Consider the following 20,111-nt stretch of genomic DNA (forward strand, 5'->3'; position numbering starts at 1 on the left):
TGCTCGGGTGTCACAGCTGTGCTGATGGGTGTGTTGGTTGATGATCTGCTGCGCTGCAGAGGCATTCATGGAATCATACGTAGAATATCCTGAGCTGGAAGGGACCCACAAGGAACACTGAGTTCAAGTCCCTTGGTGCTGACACTGCCAGACCACTGAGCACACGTGCCTGAGGATTTCTGCTGTGCAGGATTTGCCCAGAATAAAATGTGCTGATGTATAACTCAGAGTCTTGACGTACAGTGAAGATTCAGGGGTCTGTTTAGGACTGCTGTACCTTGTGACTGAGCTCCAAAGCAGAGCAGTTTGCCTCTTCTTCTGCTGTTATCACATGGACCCAAAGCCTCTGTCCTGGTCACACTGCAAGCGTATGAGATCAGTGGGTGTTTGATGAAGTGTTGCTGTCAAAGGGCTTCCAAGCTGCTGCAGGGAGAAGCAAAAACCAGTGAAGAATCAGAGATAAAAATTACAAGCACTAGCAAAGTCTCTTTGTGTTTGCTAAGGACAATCTGCACCATCCCCTTGCCAGCAGCTTTAAGTGACTCCTGTGCGTTCGCTTGCCGTGCGGTCGGGGAGGGAGGAGCTGTGGTGTGATGCCCTGTGTTTGTTGCAGGTTGTACAGAGAAGAGAATCTCATGACTACCGGTGCCTCTTCAGGGTGTGCTTTGTCCCCAAGGACCCCTTGGACCTCCTGCAGGAAGACCCAGTGGCCTTTGAATATCTGTACCTACAGGTGACACTGGGGTGTTCTGTGCTTTGGAACCCCTTCCCACCCCATTCTCATTTTTGCTGTAAACCACAGTGCACCTGACTCGCTCAGCTGCATGGATGTGGAATGCAGAGCACTTAAAATCAGAGCATTTCAATTTAATTTGCCCTAAATTCTTGAATCAACTGGTATGGTTGGCTGGTGACACCCTTATTTGGGTGCATGGTGTTGTGTCAGTGGTCTCATCCTGACTTCTTTCTGAGCTAACTCTGCTCTCTTTGCTCCAGAGCTGCAGTGATGTGCTCCAGGAAAGGTTTGCTGTGGAAATGAAGTGCAGCCTGGCGTTACGTCTGGCTGCTCTGCACATACAGGAGAGGATCTATGCGTGTGCTCAGGCACAGAAAGTGTCCTTGAAATACATTGAGTAAGTTTGCGTGTTTCTGTGGTTTTTTTGTGACTAAGCCTGGAAAAAGAAGGAGCCACCTAAAAGTGACATCAGCTCAATGTTTGCCTGGTGTTTGGCTCTGGATAGGAGACTGTTTGTGACTCAGAGGGACTGCAGCCTCTTGGTTGTGCTGGTTGTTTTAGGGTTGCCTCATGGGTCTCCCTTTCCTTAATCTGCTGAACTACTTGAACAGTACAGACAGTGAACACCTGGGCATATCCCAAGACAGAGGGAGGTTCTGATCTGTCACTGGAGCTGGGACTTGAAATTGCAGACCTCTCACACAGTGATGATTACCCAAGCTGCTCCTGCCAGTATTGATTGCAGTAGCTGGAGAGAGAGGAGATAATCACCAGCTTTGCATAGCCAGCACATCTCTTCATTCACCAGAACCATGCCAGAACTACAGAACTACCTACTGTGGGCAAAAGTGATAGATCCTGTGAATTAATGGAATCTGGGGGGAAATGACCAAGGAGCAGGTGTGCTGTGCTGCAGGTCAGTGCAGTTAGGCTGTACCTGCCCTAGAGAACCCCCTGCTTTAGAAACTAGTGATGAGCCAGTTGTTAATCAACAGACATAGATGTGGTGACTCACTGTGCTGCCAGATGTGCCCAGCTGTGTGCAGGGAGCAGAGGACAAGTGGCAGTTGCAGTGCTCCTACCTCCTGGGTAGGTAGTACTTGGGCTGAATAAACCCCCCAGCAGCACACAAGGCTCATGTTTTTGGGTCCAGGGATCTGAAAAGTCATAGTCTTGTCACCAAAGTAAGGTGAGTGCAAGGACAGAATCTCCATCCTCTGGGCGATGAGGGGAGATTGGGACTGTTCTGCTGACAAAGCTTGTGAATTAGCTCCTGTGAAAGCAGGTGCAAACAGGCATTCTGCGTGAGAGTTCTCCAGCCCCTCTCCTGACCTGGGGCAGGTGCAGGTAGCAGAGTGTGTTACAGCCCCGTGAGGCCGTGTCGTGCCTTTGCCCTGTCCTGTGGTGCTGGGGGTCAGCATGGCCAGGACCCCCTGTGCTCCCTTCCTCTCTCTCTGGCAGGAGGGACTGGGGAATCGAAAACTTCATCTCTCCCACCCTGCTTCGAAACATGAGGGGGAAGGACATCAAGAAAGCCATCGGGTACCACCTGAAGCGGAACCAGCTGCTGCTGGACCCTCGGCAGAAGGTAGTGTATAACCACTGAGCCCTGGGACCTCCCAGCATGGCAGCAGTGTCTCTTGGGGCCAAAGAGGGAGTGTCCCTCCTCTGCGGGTCTCCTCCCTGTGCAACACTTGGGGCTTTTCTCCTGCCTTTCCCTCGTCTGTTCCCACACTCTCCGACTTCCCTGTGTGGTGTGTCCTGCTGCAGTTTGCTCTGGGATGCCCAGTGGGCCATGTGGGATGGTCCTGGACACCCTGTTGCCTGTCCAGACTGAGCTGAACGTGTTGGTCAGATACACAGTCCTGCATGAAAGTCTTCCAGCCTGCAGTACCTGTTTCTAAATGGTGTTTCCTCTCTTGCCAAATGAAGCACCAGCTCACAGCAACCCAGGTGCGCCTGAGCTACCTGCAGATCCTGGGAGAGCTGAAGATGTATAGTGGGAAGATCTTCAATGCCACCATGATGGTACGAGCTGTTCATTTATGTAATTGGCTTTGGTGTGCTGCCCTGCTGGTCACACTGCTACTCCCTGTCCTGAGATACCATGGCAAATGTTGGTAAGGGGCTCTGCTGGGGAAACTCAGCATAGTCCCATTGAAGTGGATAACAGACCAGCCTACATGATAGTTATGCATAAAATTTCTAATTGAAAGCTATGACTCTTGCTCTTCAGATGAGTCCTGTCTGTATTTTTTGTGTTGTATAAAGTACTCAAGAAATCTCGAAAGGCTTCACAAACTCTTTAAAATACACTGGAAAGACTTAAACCTCATAGTAAAAAAGAACTCTTCTCTCTTCACAAGAGGTTTCTTTAACCTCTGCCCCTACAGCTGCAGGACAGGGAGTCATACGTGGCACTGCTGGTGGGTGCCAAGCATGGGGTGAGCCAGATCATCAACAGCAAGCTCAACATTGTCACAAGCCTGGCCGAGTTCCCCAGCATCAGCAGGGTGGAGCTCAGCGAGGAGTCCGAGAGAGTCAGCACGGTCAAGATCTACCTGCAGGACCTGAAGGTGAGTGACTCTGCCACGATGGGCCAGAGAGTGTGGGAGGAGTCACTCACACCACCTTCTCAAAATCTTACACTGGGGGTGTGACCTGCGCAAAGGGCTTAGGACAGACTTGGGAGAGAAAGCTCATAGGAAGAACAAAAAAAATTACTGGAGAAAAGTGATTCTTCCTGCTCTCCTCCATCAATGGCACAAAAGCCAAGAAAAATGAATAGATTTCTCTTCTTTGTGACTCCTGCAAAAACAGACTGAGGGGTGTATGGGTGAGAGTGGGTGCCTTGCCATTGGGCAGCATGTTCCTGCAGACTGTGGTACAAATATGTATCTATTCTAACATTTTCTCTTTTCTCCCCACCCCAAAACAAATGAAACAGGTGCTGACTCTGCTGCTGGAATCAAACAGTGCAAAGGATCTCGTCTGCCTCATCATCGGCTACTACAGACTCTTTGTGGATGCAAACACCTCCATATTTACGTGGGCAGACAAAAACCAGCAGCTGCACCGTGTCTCAGCTGAAGAAGGTTTAAAAAAAGCAGCCTTTTTTTGCCAAAGGATGGGGAGGAAGTGGGTGGATCCCCCAGCGCTGGAGGCGTTATTCCCTCCGGGGAACAGCATCGTGAGGGGCAGTAGCCCCGAGCTGCCCGGTGGCGCCCACATAGGATTAAGGCTGGCCTTGATTATCTTAGAGGGCTTTTCCAACCTTCATGATTCCGTGATTCTGTGATAGGGGCAGGCCCGTGGGGGTCGAAACCGAGTCCTGGAGCAAGGGGTCAGCTGGAATATGCCCTGACATCCTGCTCTGGGGTAAAAATATCCCCGAGGTCCGGCTGCACCTCCCCTTGTAGGCTGATCCCCCTCCCCGCCGCACGGGGCGGGCTGACGCGTGTGTTTGAATCCCAGGGTACGAATCTCGAGCCTGCAGTGACTCTGAAGACTCCTGGGAGCTGGAATCCTCCTCGGACCGTCGCGGGGACCACCCCGCGGAACAGGGCAGCGAAGAGAGGCCGGGGGAGCCTCGCAGTCCCGGGGGGAACGGCACCGACCCGCGGGACGGGGGTGACAATGCCACGGACAGCACGTCCGAGGCGTCCGACTCGGCCAACTCCGAGAGCCGGGGGTTCAAGACAAGCGGCTCCAGCGACTCCATGGAAGCGCTGGAGCAAGATGAGTTGGAAGCGTGTTCCTCCTCCGGGCCAGAGCTGTTCCACTTCTACACGCCGACCGTGCAGGAGATGAACAGCTCGGACAGGAGCTTCGTCCCTGTGTGTGCAGCGGGGAGCCCCGACGGGGCGGGGGCCCGGGACTACTTTTGCTTCCTGCAGGTGCCGGCGGCAGAGGGGCCCGGGGGCAGCCCTTCCGAGCAGGGCGCGGGGGCGAGCGCGCTGGAGACGCGGCTGTCCGAGATGGATACCGCGGGCTACTACAGCCTGTGCTACGGCACATCCTCCGCCGGCAGCGCCCGCCCCGCGGGGCACGGACACCTCGTCCTGGAGCCACCCCCGGGCTTCGGCGACTCCAGCTCCGAGGAGGAGTTCTACGATGCCGCCGACAGGCTCAGCCCTCCAGGCGCGCTGGCAGGTAACCCCACACCCGCGCGGTGCAGGTCACCTTCCTCCCACCTGGGCTTGGGTGCTGCCTGTTCTCCCATCAGTCTGCCTGGGGGAAATCACCTTCTAAAAAACTTTCCCCAAGGTTTTTGAAGGACCTTCAAACACCCGTGCTCCACAAGCCACTCCTCAACATGACATTGCAGGGGGATTTGTTATCACATCCACGCACTGGGTCGTAGGAAAAGTCAGTTTTCACATGAGTCTGGCATTCTGGAATCTCTGCTCTCTTCCTCTGAGCTGAGGAGAGCCAAAACCTGTAAAACATTGTTTCCCAAGATCAAAAGTCATATTCAGGTCAGGGACATGTTATGTGGCTGGGTCAAGGATTCCTGAGGCTGAGCAGCTCCCCAGTCATTTTATTTCCTCACAAGGGAGAGGATTCTTTTTTCTGCTCTGTCAGTATTAACTGAACCTCTTAAAAATTTAGTTTATGCCATTAAACAGTTTTGACTTTTGCACTAGTGCATTATCGCTCTACGGTGTTCAGACAAAAAATTGTCATCTCTGGAAGTTTTTATCATCTAAATAGCCAGCTGGGAATTTCTGACTGTTTCTAGTTGATGATAACCCTACAGCCACGGGCAGTGCTCCTGTAGCTGCTGCTGCTGTCACCCAATTTAACTGGGGAGTTACAGCCACATCTGCCATCAGGTGAAACAACTCCAGCACGCCTGGGAGGGGACTGTCCAGAGCCCTCATAACTAAGCCTGAGCTTTGGTGCTTGTACCCACAGACACAGGCTCTGCCTTTTCCTTGACATCTCTGACACCAGGGAGGTGCTTGATCATGAGAGATAGTTTCCCCTGGCCCTGGGAGCCAGGTGTTGCTGCTGTTCATTTGTGTTTGTGATTCCAAGTGCTGTGCTGAGAGGTTTTTTAGCCCACTGCATAGGTATATGGATATTCTGCTGCCTGGAGCTATTTCCTGATTTCTGTGTTTTTTTCCTTGTCATCAGGCTATGATATGACATCCCAGGAGAGTACAGAGAACTCCTCCTGCATCCCCAAGAGACTGAGGTGCTACAGCTTGGGGGAGGACCCATCAACAGGGCAGACAGTGAGGGAGAAGCACAGGGGGGAGAAGGAGCTGATGTATGCCAAGAGCCTGAGGAAGAGAAGGTCTTTCCTGAAAACCACTTACACCTCCCAGGTCAGTTTCCCCTCCATGGGGACCAGCCTCCTCCTCCGTGAGGACACGGGGAAGGACATGGACACGGGGCTTCCTGTGGCCACCCAGGCCCAGAGGGACGTTGCTGGCACAAATTCCTGCTGTGACCCGATGGAGATGGAGCCTGACACCATGGAGACAAAGTCGGTGATGGAAGGAGTGGTTTCATCCATTTTGGCGGTTCGCTGTCCTGGTGACCAGCGTGGGGGGGAAGACAGTGGCCTCCCACCAGAACACCCCCCCTTGCTGTCCGCAGAGGAAGAGGAGTTCCTGCCCAAAGGACAGAGCGAAGCTGCCCAGGAAAGTTCCCCACTGGAGACAGAACCCAGGGCACTGAGCCAGGGAAGCCGTGTGCCCACTGAGGGCTGGCTGGCCCAAGGGGCGCTGGAGGAGGGGGACGAGGTGATGGTCACCCAGCACAAGGCTGGCACTGTGACCCCATCCTGTGACCAGGAGGGGACCTGCCCTGCTGACGAACTCTTGCTGCCACCACTGGCTCCTGGCCCCAGTGTGGCCCCTGCCCAGGAGGTGGCCGAGGACCAGGGGCTGCTCCCGGCTCCCTGTCAGAAGAGCAGAGCCGGTGGCAGCTGCTGTGCCGATGGCAGCAGTGACGTGCCCGAGTCCTGGGCGAGGAGCCCACAGGTGGTGAATGGGGTGGCCCTGCGGAAAGTGCACGAGGGCCACGTGGGGTTTCCAGACGCAGCCCAGCTCCTGGCAGACTGTGGTGCCTCTGGGGTTCTCACCCGCCTCTCCTGGCTCTCGTTTGGGGTGAGGACAGACCTCGCATCAGTCAGTCTGGCACAGGACAGGGTGAATGTCCCACTCGAGCCTTTGGCCTCTCAGAGAACCAGTGGGTGCACAGGGGCTGATGTTGTGGGAAGGGAGATGCCAACATCCCCAGCTGGAGCAGGCTTTGGGCGGGAGCTGCTGAGCAGCTCGGGGCTGGGTGATAGTGATGGGGAGCCCAGAGGACACACAGGGAATGTGGCTCAACAGCAGCCACAGCCTGCACAGGCTTCTTTTCCCAGGGAACAGGCTCCTGAGGTGGGGAAGGACTCCTGCCTGGCTCCATCTCCTGGGCTGTTTAACTCCTCAGGCCCAGTTTCCTTGGGCTTGTTGGGGAAAGAGGCAGGAGACCACAGGGCTGTGAAACACTCCTTCCTCTGCTTTAACGAGGAGGAGGGTGAGCAGACCCCTTCCTGCCCCATCCTGGCGAGGCCCCGGAGCTGTTCCCCAGCACAGAGCTCTCTGTCCCCACACGGCACCAACAGCTGTGGCTGCCGCCTGCCCTACATCGGCTGCTTCCACCAGCCTGACAAGGGGGAGCACGAAACCAGCCCCCCTCCATTTCTGGGGCCCCTCACCACCCCTCCAGCCAGCAGCTCCAGCCTCCCCGGGACCCCTGTGAGCGGGTTCCCAATGTCCATTGCGGGGGACGTGGCCGGGCGGGACCCCCATGTCCAGGCGCTCGGGCAGCTGAAGGACCAGGCGTGGCTGAGCCCCGCGGATTTCTCCCGCTTCCTGGCCTACACTGCGGAGCTCCAGGAGGTTGTGGGGAAGCTCTCCGGGAACCAGGCCACCCACCTGCAAGATCAGTGCACAGAGCAGGGTGCAGACAGCAAGGGTGCCCTGGGCTGGGCCTCCCGGGACCTGCTGTCCAGCTGCCAAGCGCTCCTGAGCACGGAACAGCCTCTCACGGAGGTGCAGCGGGCGCTGAGGGCGACGTTTGACCGCCTGGTTCACCTGGCAGTGACCTGCTTCCAGGTGACTCACTGCTGGCGCTGCAGGCAGAGGCAGCGGGAGCTGGGGGCCGCGCTGGGGGACGTGGTGGGCACCTACCAGGGGCTGGTGCAGGCTGTCCACCAGCAGCTCCACGGGCAGGGCTGCCCGGAGCTGGGGGCCAAGCTCCTCGCCCGCCAGCACATGGCCCTCTCAGCTGCCATCTTCTGTCTCCTGCAGCAGTTCAGGGCACCCCCCTGGCTGTGACAGGCTGGGTGGGGGGCACACGACAGCACGGGGGGGACAGAGCCCAGCCGTGTGCCCTCTGTCCACCTCAGGCTCTCCCCCATGGCCATGTGCAGCCCCACAGCCCCAGGATGGCCATGGGAGGACACGTCTTTCACAAGAGGTGCCACGGGGAGCTGGGCTCCCCAAGAGATGCTGTGCCCAAGGGTGCTCTCAGAGCACTGCAGTGGCGTGTGTGTCCTGCCCAAGGCTCATCCCTCACCTCCCAGCGGCCATGCAGGTGTCCTCTCTCAGGGGGTTGTCTCAGCCACATTCTGTCACCTGTGGGGAAGGACAGGACCCTTTTGGCCTACCTTTCACCCGCTCCTGGATTCCCAGGCAGGCTCTGGGACATCAAACCCCACCCTGGCCTAATGTGAAGAACCTCAGGTGGCTTTGCCCACCTTTTGTGGCCAAGGGAACGCAGTGATCCCATATTCAAACACTTTTCCATGTGAGGGCAGGAAGGGTTGTCCCAGGCTGGGGAGGTAGCACCATCTCCCTCTCTTCCACTGCAATTCCTGTGTCAGCAGCAACTCTCTTTCTGTTTGGTGATGCATGAGGCAGTCCCTGACTGACTCCCCAGCCCCGTGCTACTCACAGCTCTGGGTCTGCCAGAAGGAACCAGCAAGCCCCAACACCGAAATGCCACTGTCAGAGCTGTGCAGTGACCCTTCCATAGCCTCCATGGGCAAGGACCAGCCTCTGTCCCCACTCCCACCAGGTGCAGCTCACCCTGGCCAGGTATGAGCTGTGAAGGTGGTCTCACTTTGCATCTCCTGAGAGGCAGCACTGCAGTGCTTGCCCAAGGGGGTCACCTCCACCTCCAGCTTGCCAAGAGCCCCCAGGTCACAGCCACCACTGACACCACAACACCCTGGGCCCCTGTTGTGGGTTAACCTGGGGATAAGCAGAGGTTAACCCCTGGCTGGGGTTAAACCACAACAGCCTCCCAACTGCTGTTGCTGGGGCCCCTCTGACAGCCTCACCTGGGCAGAACCCCAGGTGTGAGACACTCTTGCTGTGAAAAGAAATGAAAACACATAACCATAGTTACCTCAGACGGCCCTCAGGTCTCACTGCCAGTGGCCGTGAGGCTTTGGGTCTCTTTTGGCAGCAATGGCTGAGGTAACACATCGACACAGCTGCATGAACATGCTTCCTGCTGGGGCTGTGGGACGTGTCCCTGCTCTGTGCAGGGCACAGCCCAGCCCAGGTACCTCCCAGCAGGACACACCTGTGCATGTCACACATGACAAGGTACCACACATAGTAACTGTAAGGACACAATGGGGATCTAAACGTTTTATTTTAGATTAGATGCATAGAACTAGCTACAGGCTTCAACAACTCACCAAGTCTTCAAGTGGGTTTAAGTTGTTGGGACATGGTGCCCTTGCCTCCCATCCTGCATTCTCCTGTGGGAGCAGCACTGTCCTGTCCCATGGGAAGGGATTTTCCTCTCTCATAAGCTTTGCAATCCTAACTTCACCTTACTCACTGTTTAACTAAAATGAAGGAAACACATCAAAGCTCTCCTCCCTGTCCCAGAACAAGTGTAGGTGCAGGAGTCAAAAACAAACAGCTGCAAGGAAGCAAAACTGAATTCACGTCAGTTTTCACTGATCCCAGGCTCCACCAGCTCTTGTTCCTTGCCCAGGGGGATGGGGGTTGTCTGGCACTGCTGAGGTAGAAGGTGTTGCTCTGAAAAGGTCCCTTGCTCTGACAAGCGACTGTGCTCCCTGTGCCCAGTCACGCTGGTGCCTCCTGCCTGTGCAGCTCTTCACCACAAAATAAAATTTCCTTTTTTCCTTGGGCGGTGCTGTGCTGGGCTGTTTCCACCTGTTCCACTCCCTCCCGTAGCACGAAGCCTTTTCCAGAAGAGACTCCAGCCTTCAGGGCCACTGGCCAGCTCCGCATCTCGTAGTAGGTGCACAGGATGTCAAAGACTGTCAGGAGCAGAGAGGTGTTGAGTCACACGCGTGCTGTGACACCTGTGCCAGCAGCTCTACACACCCACCAAACACCAGGGAGGGGTGACAGCTGACCCAGAGAGGGTCCCCCCCTGTAACACCTGAAGAGTCTGTGCCACAGGGAGCCCATCTAGGGGCAGACAGGTATTTTGGAGAGGACTTCAGGGAGCTCTGGGCAAAGTGGAGTCTGTGTCAACTATAGCCAAGGTGCCTTTGGTCACTGTTTTGCCTGACCTGTGCCACCCGTCTGTGTGGATGATGGTACCCCCTGTATTGGGCCACACCTGCTGTGCTCCCACCATCACTCCTGGGTGCTGAGACCCCACCTCAGGGCTCCCCTGGGCACACAGAGCCCCCAGCCACCTCAGGGGCAAGAACTTCCTAGAGCTGGCCCAGGACATGAGCCCATCTGCAGTCACCTTGCAATTCCACCTTGCAATCCTCTGCTGTGACCAAGTGTGCCAGCCCAAGGTAGTACAGGACACCAACACCCTCCCTGGACCGAGCCTGGCACAGGCCCCTGAACTCCCACCCTCCCAACAACAGCCCCCCAGCACCCCCCCACCAGATTGTGCCCTGCCTCATGCACAGCTCCCCCAGGGAGCACACAGACCTCAGAACAGGGATCAGCAGGGATCACACCACACTCCAGCGTGTCCCCCCAGCCCCGGCACAGCCCCAGAGCAGCCCCTCACCCTGGTTGATGGCCAGTGTCTCTGAGTGGTAGTTCCTGGAGTTGGGGGCTTTCACCATGTACTCACGGATGGGGAGTCGGGCTGTCTGCAGGCACTGCTCCCGTGCCCTCTGCAGGGTCAGCTGCTGCAGGGACACACAGACACGCTGCCACACGGCCTCACACACGCGTGGCACAAGCAGCTACAGAGCCAAAACCTGCCCTGGGCCTCGTGGCACCTGCACTGCTGCGGCCTGGCCCAGCCCACTGCTGGGTCTGGGCAGGATTTGAGGGAGGAGGGATGCTGGTGGCAGCAACCTGACTGGGATATCTCTGCTCTCGTGAGGGAATGGAGCAGGCAACACCCACCTTGTGAATGCTCTCGTCCACCAGCCCTCCCAGCACGTACACCTTATCTGGATCGATGTCTTCAAGGACTAGGAAAAGGACATTGGCTCAGCCCCACACAGCAGTGAATCCTGCAAGATGCTGCTCTCCGTTGCCTAAAGCATGTGAAATATGTACCATTTTCAGAGTCAGGAGTGAGATAAACAATGGCATCCAAAGGAAATAGGTCCAGGTAACTCTCTGGAGTTGTATCCATCTGAAAAACACAAGGCAGGGAGAGGAGCAGCCCATCAGCTCAAGGTCTATCTGCCAGAACAAATAACCCCCCAGACACAGATATCCTGGGACTGACAATGCTGTTTGGACGTATAAATGCCTACAGAAACACTGGCTTTGGGTTTTCCTTTTTCAATTGGAAAATGGTTCTGTGTGGGCACTGAACACTACATATCTCAAATTCCATTAAATTCTCTCCTCATCAAAAGTCTTTGGTGTGGTTTGAGGAAAGGAGAACAGCAATAATTATCTAATTTTAAATGAGATTCAAGTTCTCGAGGGACTCAGGAGTCCCCACCGCGGGTGTTTTTGCTGCACTGGCTGCCGGGTGTGCTGCAGAGCGCAGGGCTCAGCTCTCACCAGGTACCGTGTGAAGCCGTCGTTCATGCGGAGGCACTGCTCGTAGATCGGCGTCCCTGCCGCGAACTCGGTCAGGCACAGCCAGAAGGGGCGGGCGGCGCGGCGGTTCGCCCCGTACAGCCGGCGGATCTGCGAGGCCAGGCGGCCGCTCTCCTGGGGACGGGGCGGGATGGCACCGAGCGGGATCGGGGACACACCAGTGCTCTGCCGGGGGCCGGTCCCGCCAGGCTCTCGGTGCCCTGCCTGGGGCAGGGACGGGCACACGCGGGGTGCAGCATCCCCGGGACCCCCGAGCAACCCCCGGGCAGCCCCCTCGTACCTTCTCGGTCATGCCGCCGGCCACACCGAGGTCCACGCAGAGCCGCGGCCCCGCCGCCCGCGCTTGCAGCAGCCGCTCCCGGGCCAGGGCGGCCGGGACCCTCCCGCGGGGGAGCGGGGGCTGCGCGGGCCCGGCGGGGCCGCTGCCGAGCGCCGCCCCCGCGCCGTCCCCGCGCCCCGGGGCCCGCCGGGCCCGCCGGCGCTGCCGCTCCTGCCGCCGCTTCCCGCGCCGGGCGGCGACGACCCGCTCCCAGCGCCGGCGCTTCCGCAGCGCGTTCCTCTGCGGGGGACAGGGGTCAGCGGGGCCGCCGGGCACCGGAGCGGGGACCGCGGGGCACCGGAGCGGGGATCGCCAGGGACTGGAGCGGGGACTGCCGGGCACCGGAGCGGGGACCGCGGGCAGGCCAGGGACCGGAGCGGGGATCGCCGGGCACCGGAGAGGGGCTCGGGTCCCGGCACCGAGCACGGCCCCGCCGAACTCACCGAGAGCGGCCCCTCCGCGCCCCCCGAGCGCGGCCCCGCGGCCGAGGGCTCGATCTGCAGCAGCCGCAGCGCCTCGGCCGCCACCGCCGGGTCCATCTCCCCCGCCGGGTCCATCTCCCCCGCCGGGTCCATCTTCGGCGGATCCATCTCCCCCGCCGGGTCGGTGTCCGCCGGGTCGGTCTCAGCCCCAGCCGCCCCGACGGCCCCGCCGCCGGCCGCCATCGCGGAGAGGGCGGGTCCGCTCCGGGGCCGGGGGTGGGTCCCGGGCGGGTCCGTCCGTCCCCCCGCGGGAGCAGCGGCGGCCCCGGAGCAGAAGGGACCCGGCAGAGCCGAGGGTTCCCCCGGTGCCCGCTCTCCCGCCGGGCCCGGTGCCAGTCCGTGCTGGGGGCCCCGCTCGCAGCGGCACTGGAGTTCGTGCACGGTCCCCTCCCGGCTCAGGGGGTTCCCAGCGTGCGCTGTTTTGGTGTTTTCTCGCCGCCATGAGAACGGGCACGGGCATAAACCACTGCAGAGGCAGTTGCTCAGCACCAACCGCCCGATGCCTGGTCCCGAGCAGCAACACCCCCAGACGGCTGTAACCCCCTGGAAAACTGTCCCCCACACCCCATGGCATCACTGTCAGCGTGTGAACTGGGGTAAGGCAAAGGGGAGACATAAATAAAAGCTGACGCAGCCGGGATCAGCTGTCCCGGCCGTGCCCGCCTCGCTGTCAGGGCAGGGGAGGCTGAGAAGCCCTGGACAGGGGCAGCACTGCCCAGCGACAGCTCAACACCCGTGTGTGATCAGTCTGCCTCAAAACAGAGGGTTCAGCCTTGTACAACGCTGACAACGCAACGGCTGGATCATAACTGCCCAACTGCAAAGTTGGACTCAAATTCTGAGGAGCTCAGGGCCAGAGGGAGCCCCCGAACCGGGAACCCTCAGCCCAGGGGGGCTCCGGGTCAGGGGGTCCCGATCAGGGGGGTCCCGAGGTCCCGGGTCAGAGAGATCCGAGTCACGGGCTCCCGCTCAGGGGGGTCCCGGGTCAGAGCGATCCGGGTCGGGGGTCCCGCTCAGGGGGCTCCAAACCTGCCGGCGCCGCCCCGATCACGTGCAGCTGCGGTCACGTGACCGTGTAGCGCGGGGCCTCATAGGGGTAGGAGTGAGCCAGAGCTGCGCATGCGCAGGGCCTGCGGCAGGGGGCGGAGCTGCGCAGGCGCAGTGTCCCGCCCCGCCGGCAGGGGGCGGAGCCGCGCTGCCGCCGCCATGAGCGCGGAGCCGGAGCCGGGCCCGGGGCCGGGAGTAGGGCTGGACCCGGACCCGGCGCCGGGGCCCGCGCTGGACCCCGAGCCCCCCGGGCACCACGATCCTGCGGGCCCGGGGCCCGGCGCGCCCGGGGGGCTGTTCGCGTGGCTGCGCGGGCGCTGCCTGGGCCGCGGCGCCGCCGTGGACCCGGCGCGGGACACGTTCGGCGCCATGACCGGGCTGTACGGCGCCATCCAGCCCGCCGACTCCGTGTCCCTCAGCACCCGCACCCACGGCGCGGTCTTCAACCTCGAGTACTCGCCCGACGGGTAGGTGCGCGTGAGAACCCCGGCCAGGTGTGCCCGGGCCTCTGCCCATTCGGGTGTGCCCTGGATCGACATCCAGGTGTGCCTGGGGCTCCCCAGGCCCAGAGGCCGCTCTGATGACCCTGGGCAGAGCAGAGACCCTCCCTCTCCGGGACAGTCAGCCTCGATCCCCGCTGACGAGTGCCCAGCTCAGGCTGCTGCCAGGGCTCCCCTGGTGCTGCCAAATCTGTTTTACAAGGCTTTAGTGAAAAGCCCCCGCTGGGTTTGCAGAAGGGCAAATAGATATTCCAAATTAGCGTTTGAGTTGGTGTTACTGCAGTGTCAGAGCACCCAGAGGGTATGGGCAGGGGAACCCACAGCACGAGAGGTACCTGCCAGAGGGCAAACCCCCCCAACGCAGAGGTTCTACTCCTTCAGGTCGGTGCTGACTGTCGCCTGCGAACAGACCGAAGTCCTGCTCTTTGACCCAATATCCTCAAAGCACATCAAGACTCTCTCTGAGGCCCACGAAGACTGTGTAAACAACATCAGGTAGGTCAGGAGGGGTGTTTTGCCACAGCTCAGCCATTATGCTTTCAATCCTCTGCCAGTCTCTCAGGACAGGGCAGAAAATAGTGGGAGCCTAAATCCAGTATTTTTATCATGCAGATTTTTTCCTTTAAAATCAGAGTTTCTTTAACTGTTCTGCGTCTGTGAATTGATTTTGAGGGGTGAATTTAAGGTACCTTCTAATAATATTGCAGCTACTCTTAAATTTTTAAAGCGAAAAAGAAAAACCCCCCAAAAAAACCAAAAACCCAAAACAACAACCAACGGCAGAACAACAAAAACTAAACCCAAACCAAAAAATTCAAGAAAACTGCAGAACAGTCTGAGCGTTTCCCCTCAAAAGAGACAGATATGATATGGGGTGCCATGTTCATCAGATAAGTCAATGTTTTTCACAAGTTGGCTGTCCTTTTTACGAAAAAGACTGAAGTTTTACGTCAGCTGGTTGTCTGTCAGGAAAGCTGAAGTAAAATGTGCGTCTGTCTGGCACAGAGGAACTGAACTCTGTTCTGCACACAGTTACTGCAGTGTTACCTGAAACCTTGTCCTGGTTAATGAGCAGGACTCCAGCCACTGTAGCACTGCAGAAATTCCTTGTAATAAACACCAAAAGTGCTTATTACACCAGAGTTTGGGATTTCTCCCATGGTGATTAGTTATTGTTCATTTTTCAGGGTTGTTGCTGCTTTTGTGTGGTGTAGCTCTGAGATAAAGGATGTTTAGTGGGTGTTTTTTGAGTGGGTGCCTTATCCCATTTACCTCAGGTCCGGCTTTTTTTCATTGAATACTTTTATTGGGCATGAATTCCAAACATAAACCAGCATGCTTTGTCCTTCTAAAAGTAAATGCAGGCCCGAGTTCCAGTGGGAGCAGACGGTGCTCAGCTTTAATTGTGTAGTGCCAACTCGGTGGTTTTGCCTGTTGATTTTCTTAGTGAACCAAACGACTTTTGTGTGTTCTCAAACAAGGTCTTGTCTTCACTCGGTGTTTTTGGAAAGCCTTGCATTTGCTTCAGTAACCTCTAGACTAGGTTTATTCGGCTTACTTCCTAGCTGTGCTAAGTCCAGCCCCTCCATCCGCACTGAGCTCAGTGTTGTCCAGAGAGGGAACGGGTGGAGTTACTGCTGGGATTCTGTCTGAGCGTATTGTCCACCAGTGGTTTGGCTCTTGTGTGATTTGTACATGATTCACTAACATACAAAACACCTGAAAACCCCCAAACTAAACCAAACTTTTGCTGTGCCTCTGTGTGTTTATTCATTTGCTTCTACAGAGGTACTACTGGTTCATATCCCGACAGTTCTTCTTTTATTGGAAATTTTATTGGTACATATTCTGCTGTGTGTTTTGGGTTTTTTTTTGTCCGTGGCTATTCTGTTTATCTCTGTGCTAGCTTACATTCCTGCCCAAGAGCATTTGCCTTGGAGAAGGCCCTGAACAGTTGCAGTGTTTCCCTGCCGTTCCCAGGTTTTTGGATAACCGACTGTTTGCGACGTGCTCCGACGACACAACGATTGCACTCTGGGACTTGAGGAAGCTGAACACCAAAGTTTGCACTCTGCATGGCCACACCAGCTGGGTCAAGAACATTGAGTACGACACCAACACGAGGCTGTTGGTGACGTCGGGCTTCGATGGAAATGTGATCATCTGGGACACCAACAGGTACCCAGATGTGTACGCTGTGTTTGCACCGTGGCGTTTCTGCAGCACACCAGGACAGGGCTCTTCTGTACAAGGTGCAAACTCAAGGGGGGCTGGAATATGTTCTGAAACACTGGGAGTAGTGTATACCCCTTACCAAGAGCTTGCATCACCTCTCTGTAGCGATGTCCCATCTATTAGGTCCAGTGACTGAAAGGACCAAATTTTTCCTGACATGCCAAAATGTAGTTCTTCCTTTTGGAGAAAGTTCTGCCCTCGTTGTGGTCATATGAACTCATGAGTTCTGCCATTTCATTAAAAAGTAGGATAAAGACAGTGCTCCAGAAAGAGATTTTGGGGTGAACAAGGATGCTGGGCACACCTTGGACCCTCAGGTGCAGGACATCAGGGCCTGGAGTCAGGGCTGACCTTGGCCGTGCCCTGTGCTTGTGTTGCTGTCCAGGTGCACAGAGGATGGATGTCCCCACAAGAAGTTCTTTCACACCCGCTTTCTCATGCGAATGAGGCTGACGCCAGACTGTTCCAAAATGCTCATCTCCACCTCCTCGGGTTACCTCCTGATTTTGCATGACCTTGACCTAAACAAGTCCTTAGAGGTTGGCAGCTACCCGATTTTAAGAGCCAGGAGGACCACGTCGAGCTCAGGTGAATGTTGTGGAGCGCTCTGGGGCAGCCCTGTGTTAGAGGTGTTTTGTGGGGTGCTCTTGGCAGCGTCCCAGGTGGGCTGGGCGTGCCTGTGGTGCTCACCTGGTGATGCTGTTTGCAGACATAACGTCATCTGGCTCCTCCGGCCCTCGAGCTGTGGGTTCACCCTGTCACCAGCATGACTCGGGTCCACTTTCTGAGAAACACTTGTCACGGTCCTCCCAGCGAGAAGGTAGGACAAGGTCACCAAAAAAAGATAAATTAAAACAAATCATGGACTTTGACTTGTATCAGAAAAGGCCAGAGTGTGATAGTGAAAAACTGCGTTTTTGTCTCTATGGTTTTAAAAAAATGGTGTTGCTATGACTTCTGTTAAACCAATTAAATATCATTGCACACCAAAGCCTGGGGTTCTAATCAGGTTTTTTTCTGAGAAATCTGATAACAGCAACAAGAGCTTTATATTATGTCAGTACATTATTGTTACATAGAGGTGCTCCCTCTTCCTTGTGGTTTTTTCTTGAACAAAATTCATGTGAATGATCTTTAGGGGTAAAAACTGGGATACACTTCCAGAGAGTCAGTGTGAACTTGACAAATGGATGAATACTTGGCAAATTCCTTGCAATATAAAAAAGTATAATGTTAAGTTTTATGTGCATCATGGTGAGATGCTGAAACAGTGATGAAAGGAGGAGGCTTACCTGAATGATAGGGAGTGATCTACCTGTGGGTTAGGGGAACAAGGGAGACAAGCTTGCATGCAGCTGGGCAAATGTTGGAAGGAATTTTGAGAAGACATCATACAAGCTTGAGAATCAGTAGTTCCTATAAAAACCCAACTCTGCAGCTTCTGCTGTAGTGTAATGAAGAGTGGAAGTGTGAAAGGTTGACTCTGACGTGGTTCGTGGTGTGAGGTGGTTCTATGCAGGTTTTGGCATGCAAATTTCAAAAAAAGGAGCAGTTTGAAATGAGGACTGTGTTGGCTGTAGGTGTTGTGAAACTCCTCTGAATTACCCTGTCACAGTGGCGGGGTCTGTCCTGGCACTCGGGTGCAGCTGTCACAGGTGTGACCCCACTTCAGCAGCAGGACTGAGACTCACAGCTGATCCCCCTTCCAGGTGGATCACCCAGGAATAGCTTGGAGGTGTTGACACCAGAGGTTCCTGGAGAAAGAGATCGTGGGAACTGCATCACGTCGCTGCAGCTGCACCCCAAGGGCTGGGCCACGCTGCTCCGGTGCTCCAGCAACACCGATGACCAGGAGGTACGGTCAGAGCCTCGTGTTCCTCCTGAAAACATGTGGGGTTACATGTATCAGACAAGTGTACTGGAATTTCATTGTTTGGGGGTAAATGTTCATGTGAATAGATTAGTTAGTCATGCTTACAAATACTGTCATTTTGTACCAAAATTATGAAAAAGAATTATTTTTTTTTTTTAATGATCTTCCTGGCAGAATCCAATTCCAACTTTTACTTGAAGTATGAAGTCACAAGACCAGCTTGCAGCTCAGCTGCAAGCTGGAGCCTTTGGTCCCCCAAATTGACCAACAATAGACAGTAATACTTGACCAATAATAAACAGTTTAGTTAGTTGGATTGCTGATGTAAATCGAAGTTGGTTCGGTTTTCTTTGGGCTGGGTTTTTTTTGGTGTCTGTGTATTTGTTTGAGATTTTTTGTTTTAAGAAAGCCACTCTTTTTAATGGTAACCCCTTACAGAAGTTTAGAGGACTGAGTGGAAGCTTAGCAAAGTGGTTATAATCATTAAAGCTGGTTCTGTAGCAACCAAACCACTACACAGCACAGGATTTTTCCAAAATGCAAATGTTATATTGGGTCTGTTGGTACTGCTGATTGCCTGAGTTATAATTTCCCACAGTCCTGGAGTCTGCCTTACTCTCTCTGGTATTGTTCCTTTTGTGGGTGGTTCAGAAGAATGCATTGGACAGAGCTAGGAACACTTGGTCTTTTGGCTGAAATGGAATCAACACAATACAAACTTAGTCACTGACCTGTTTTTGAGATTAAATAATAAATAAAACTAGATAAATAAATAAATAAATAAATAAATAAAATAATAAATAAAACTAGATTGAAAAGATGATATCTAGCACCCATTTAATTAAAAAAGCAGCTTTGATGCTGGACAGCTTTCAGAGCGAGGGAGATGCCGAGGCACTGGTCTGTTCTTGGTGCTCACTGAAGGGCGGGTCAGCAATAGCATCAGTCCCATGAACTGCTCGTTACCTGTCCAGGCTGGTGGGAGGGAATGTGTGTTTGCAGTGCTTTACTTCTCTTTCAGTGTCCCTTTCTCTGCCTCTCCCTTTAGTGGACTTGTGTCTATGAATTCCAGGAAGGAGCCCCGGTGCGCCCCGTGTCCCCGCGCTGCTCCCTGCGGCTGACGCACTGCATCGAGGAGGCCAACGTGGGCCGGGGGTACATCAAGGAGCTCTGCTTCAGCCCCGACGGCCGCATGATCTCGTCCCCGCACGGCTTCGGCATCCGCCTGCTGGGCTTCGACGCGCAGTGCCGGGAGCTGGTGGACTGCCTGCCGCGGGAGGCCAGTCCCCTGCGCGAGATCCGCTCCCTGTACTCCCACAACGATGTGGTGCTCACCACCAAGTTCTCCCCCACGCACTGTCAGATCGCCTCGGGGTGCCTTAGTGGACGCGTCTCTCTCTACCAGCCCAAGTTCTAGGCACGGCAGCGGGGCCTGCGCCTGGATGGTCGTGGGTTGTACTTCAGCACTCTCCAAAATCTCTCGCTCTGGATGGGATCTCGGTTACTGTGGTCTTGGAACACGGCCCTGGAAGGATTTTCCAATGCAGCACCGTGCAGATCTTCCTCCTGCACCCACGAGCCTGCGGCCGTGTCCCAGAGCCAGTGGAGTTCTGCTGCTGCTGGTCCCGTGCCATCGAGTTGCTGTCCTGCTGTGTTTGTACCCTGATACTTGATCATTTCCTTTAGTGCAACTGGAATGGGCTGTTTGAGACAGTGCAGAGGGGGCCCGGGTGCCTCCTGTCCCATAGGAGCTGGACTCTGCCTGACCTCTCCTTCCTCCTCTGTCGCTGAAGCAACTTGGTGGTGATTTGTAGATAATCAGCTGCTTGACTACATAAGCAACACAGTTACTGACAAAAAAAAAAAAGGAAAAGGAAATTTTACTTTTATTTCTA

General features: G+C 55.7%; 3 protein-coding genes across 5 annotated transcripts in view; 2 read left to right on the forward strand and 1 right to left on the reverse strand.

The window, feature by feature from the left end:
• FRMPD1 (FERM and PDZ domain containing 1) overlaps positions 1–11,563 on the forward strand; it is a 29,853-nt gene extending 18,290 nt beyond the window's left edge. For both annotated transcript variants that reach the window (XM_027723286.2, XM_027723291.2), the window contains 8 exons: positions 614–733; positions 997–1,133; positions 2,198–2,324; positions 2,669–2,764; positions 3,130–3,312; positions 3,684–3,831; positions 4,211–4,888; positions 5,876–11,563. In XM_027723286.2, the coding sequence (XP_027579087.1) occupies positions 614–733; positions 997–1,133; positions 2,198–2,324; positions 2,669–2,764; positions 3,130–3,312; positions 3,684–3,831; positions 4,211–4,888; positions 5,876–8,073 (3,687 nt within the window). In that variant the 3' untranslated portion in view covers positions 8,074–11,563. The remainder of the gene's footprint in view (positions 1–613; positions 734–996; positions 1,134–2,197; positions 2,325–2,668; positions 2,765–3,129; positions 3,313–3,683; positions 3,832–4,210; positions 4,889–5,875) is intronic.
• On the reverse strand, positions 9,382–13,555 carry TRMT10B (tRNA methyltransferase 10B). Its single transcript, XM_027723295.2, has 7 exons — positions 12,523–13,555; positions 12,041–12,319; positions 11,722–11,874; positions 11,263–11,341; positions 11,107–11,174; positions 10,760–10,883; positions 9,382–10,040 (listed from the first exon to the last, which is right to left on the reverse strand). Exons 1-7 carry the CDS (start codon positions 12,742–12,744, stop codon positions 9,844–9,846), a joined length of 1,122 nt encoding a protein of 373 aa, XP_027579096.1. The 5' UTR covers positions 12,745–13,555; the 3' UTR covers positions 9,382–9,843.
• Positions 13,320–20,103, forward strand: DCAF10 (DDB1 and CUL4 associated factor 10). Of its 2 annotated transcripts, none has more exons than XM_027723293.2 (7): positions 13,320–14,075; positions 14,490–14,603; positions 16,089–16,286; positions 16,729–16,931; positions 17,053–17,163; positions 18,053–18,198; positions 19,289–20,103. In XM_027723293.2, exons 1-7 carry the CDS (start codon positions 13,681–13,683, stop codon positions 19,631–19,633), a joined length of 1,512 nt encoding a protein of 503 aa, XP_027579094.2. In that variant the 5' UTR covers positions 13,320–13,680; the 3' UTR covers positions 19,634–20,103. The 2 variants fall into 2 exon arrangements, with proteins under 2 accessions (XP_027579094.2, XP_027579093.2); XM_027723292.2 differs by having other exon boundaries at positions 13,398–14,075; positions 19,265–20,103.
• The last annotated feature ends 8 nt before the right edge of the window (positions 20,104–20,111 follow it).

The sequence above is a fragment of the Pipra filicauda genome, unplaced genomic scaffold (genome assembly GCF_003945595.2).
Source record: "Pipra filicauda isolate LSUMZ 115617 unplaced genomic scaffold, ASM394559v2 scaffold236_size1216567_pilon, whole genome shotgun sequence".
NCBI classification, from domain to species: domain Eukaryota; kingdom Metazoa; phylum Chordata; class Aves; order Passeriformes; family Pipridae; genus Pipra; species Pipra filicauda.

Excerpts from the sequence above, each read along its gene's own strand:
- TRMT10B (XM_027723295.2), bottom strand. The coding sequence starts at position 12,744 with ATGGCGGCCGGCGGCGGGGCCGTCGGGGCGGCTGGGGCTGAGACCGAC. Across the intron at positions 12,320-12,522 it reads GCGCGGAGGGGCCGCTCTCG|AGGAACGCGCTGCGGAAGCG; the intron begins GTGAGTTCGGCG and ends TGTCCCCCGCAG. Across the intron at positions 11,875-12,040 it reads CCGGCGGCATGACCGAGAAG|GAGAGCGGCCGCCTGGCCTC; the intron begins GTACGAGGGGGC and ends CCCCGTCCCCAG.
- DCAF10 (XM_027723292.2), top strand. The coding sequence starts at position 13,681 with ATGCGCAGGGCCTGCGGCAGGGGGCGGAGCTGCGCAGGCGCAGTGTCC. Across the intron at positions 14,076-14,489 it reads CTCGAGTACTCGCCCGACGG|GTCGGTGCTGACTGTCGCCT; the intron begins GTAGGTGCGCGT and ends CTACTCCTTCAG. Across the intron at positions 16,287-16,728 it reads ATCATCTGGGACACCAACAG|GTGCACAGAGGATGGATGTC; the intron begins GTACCCAGATGT and ends GTTGCTGTCCAG.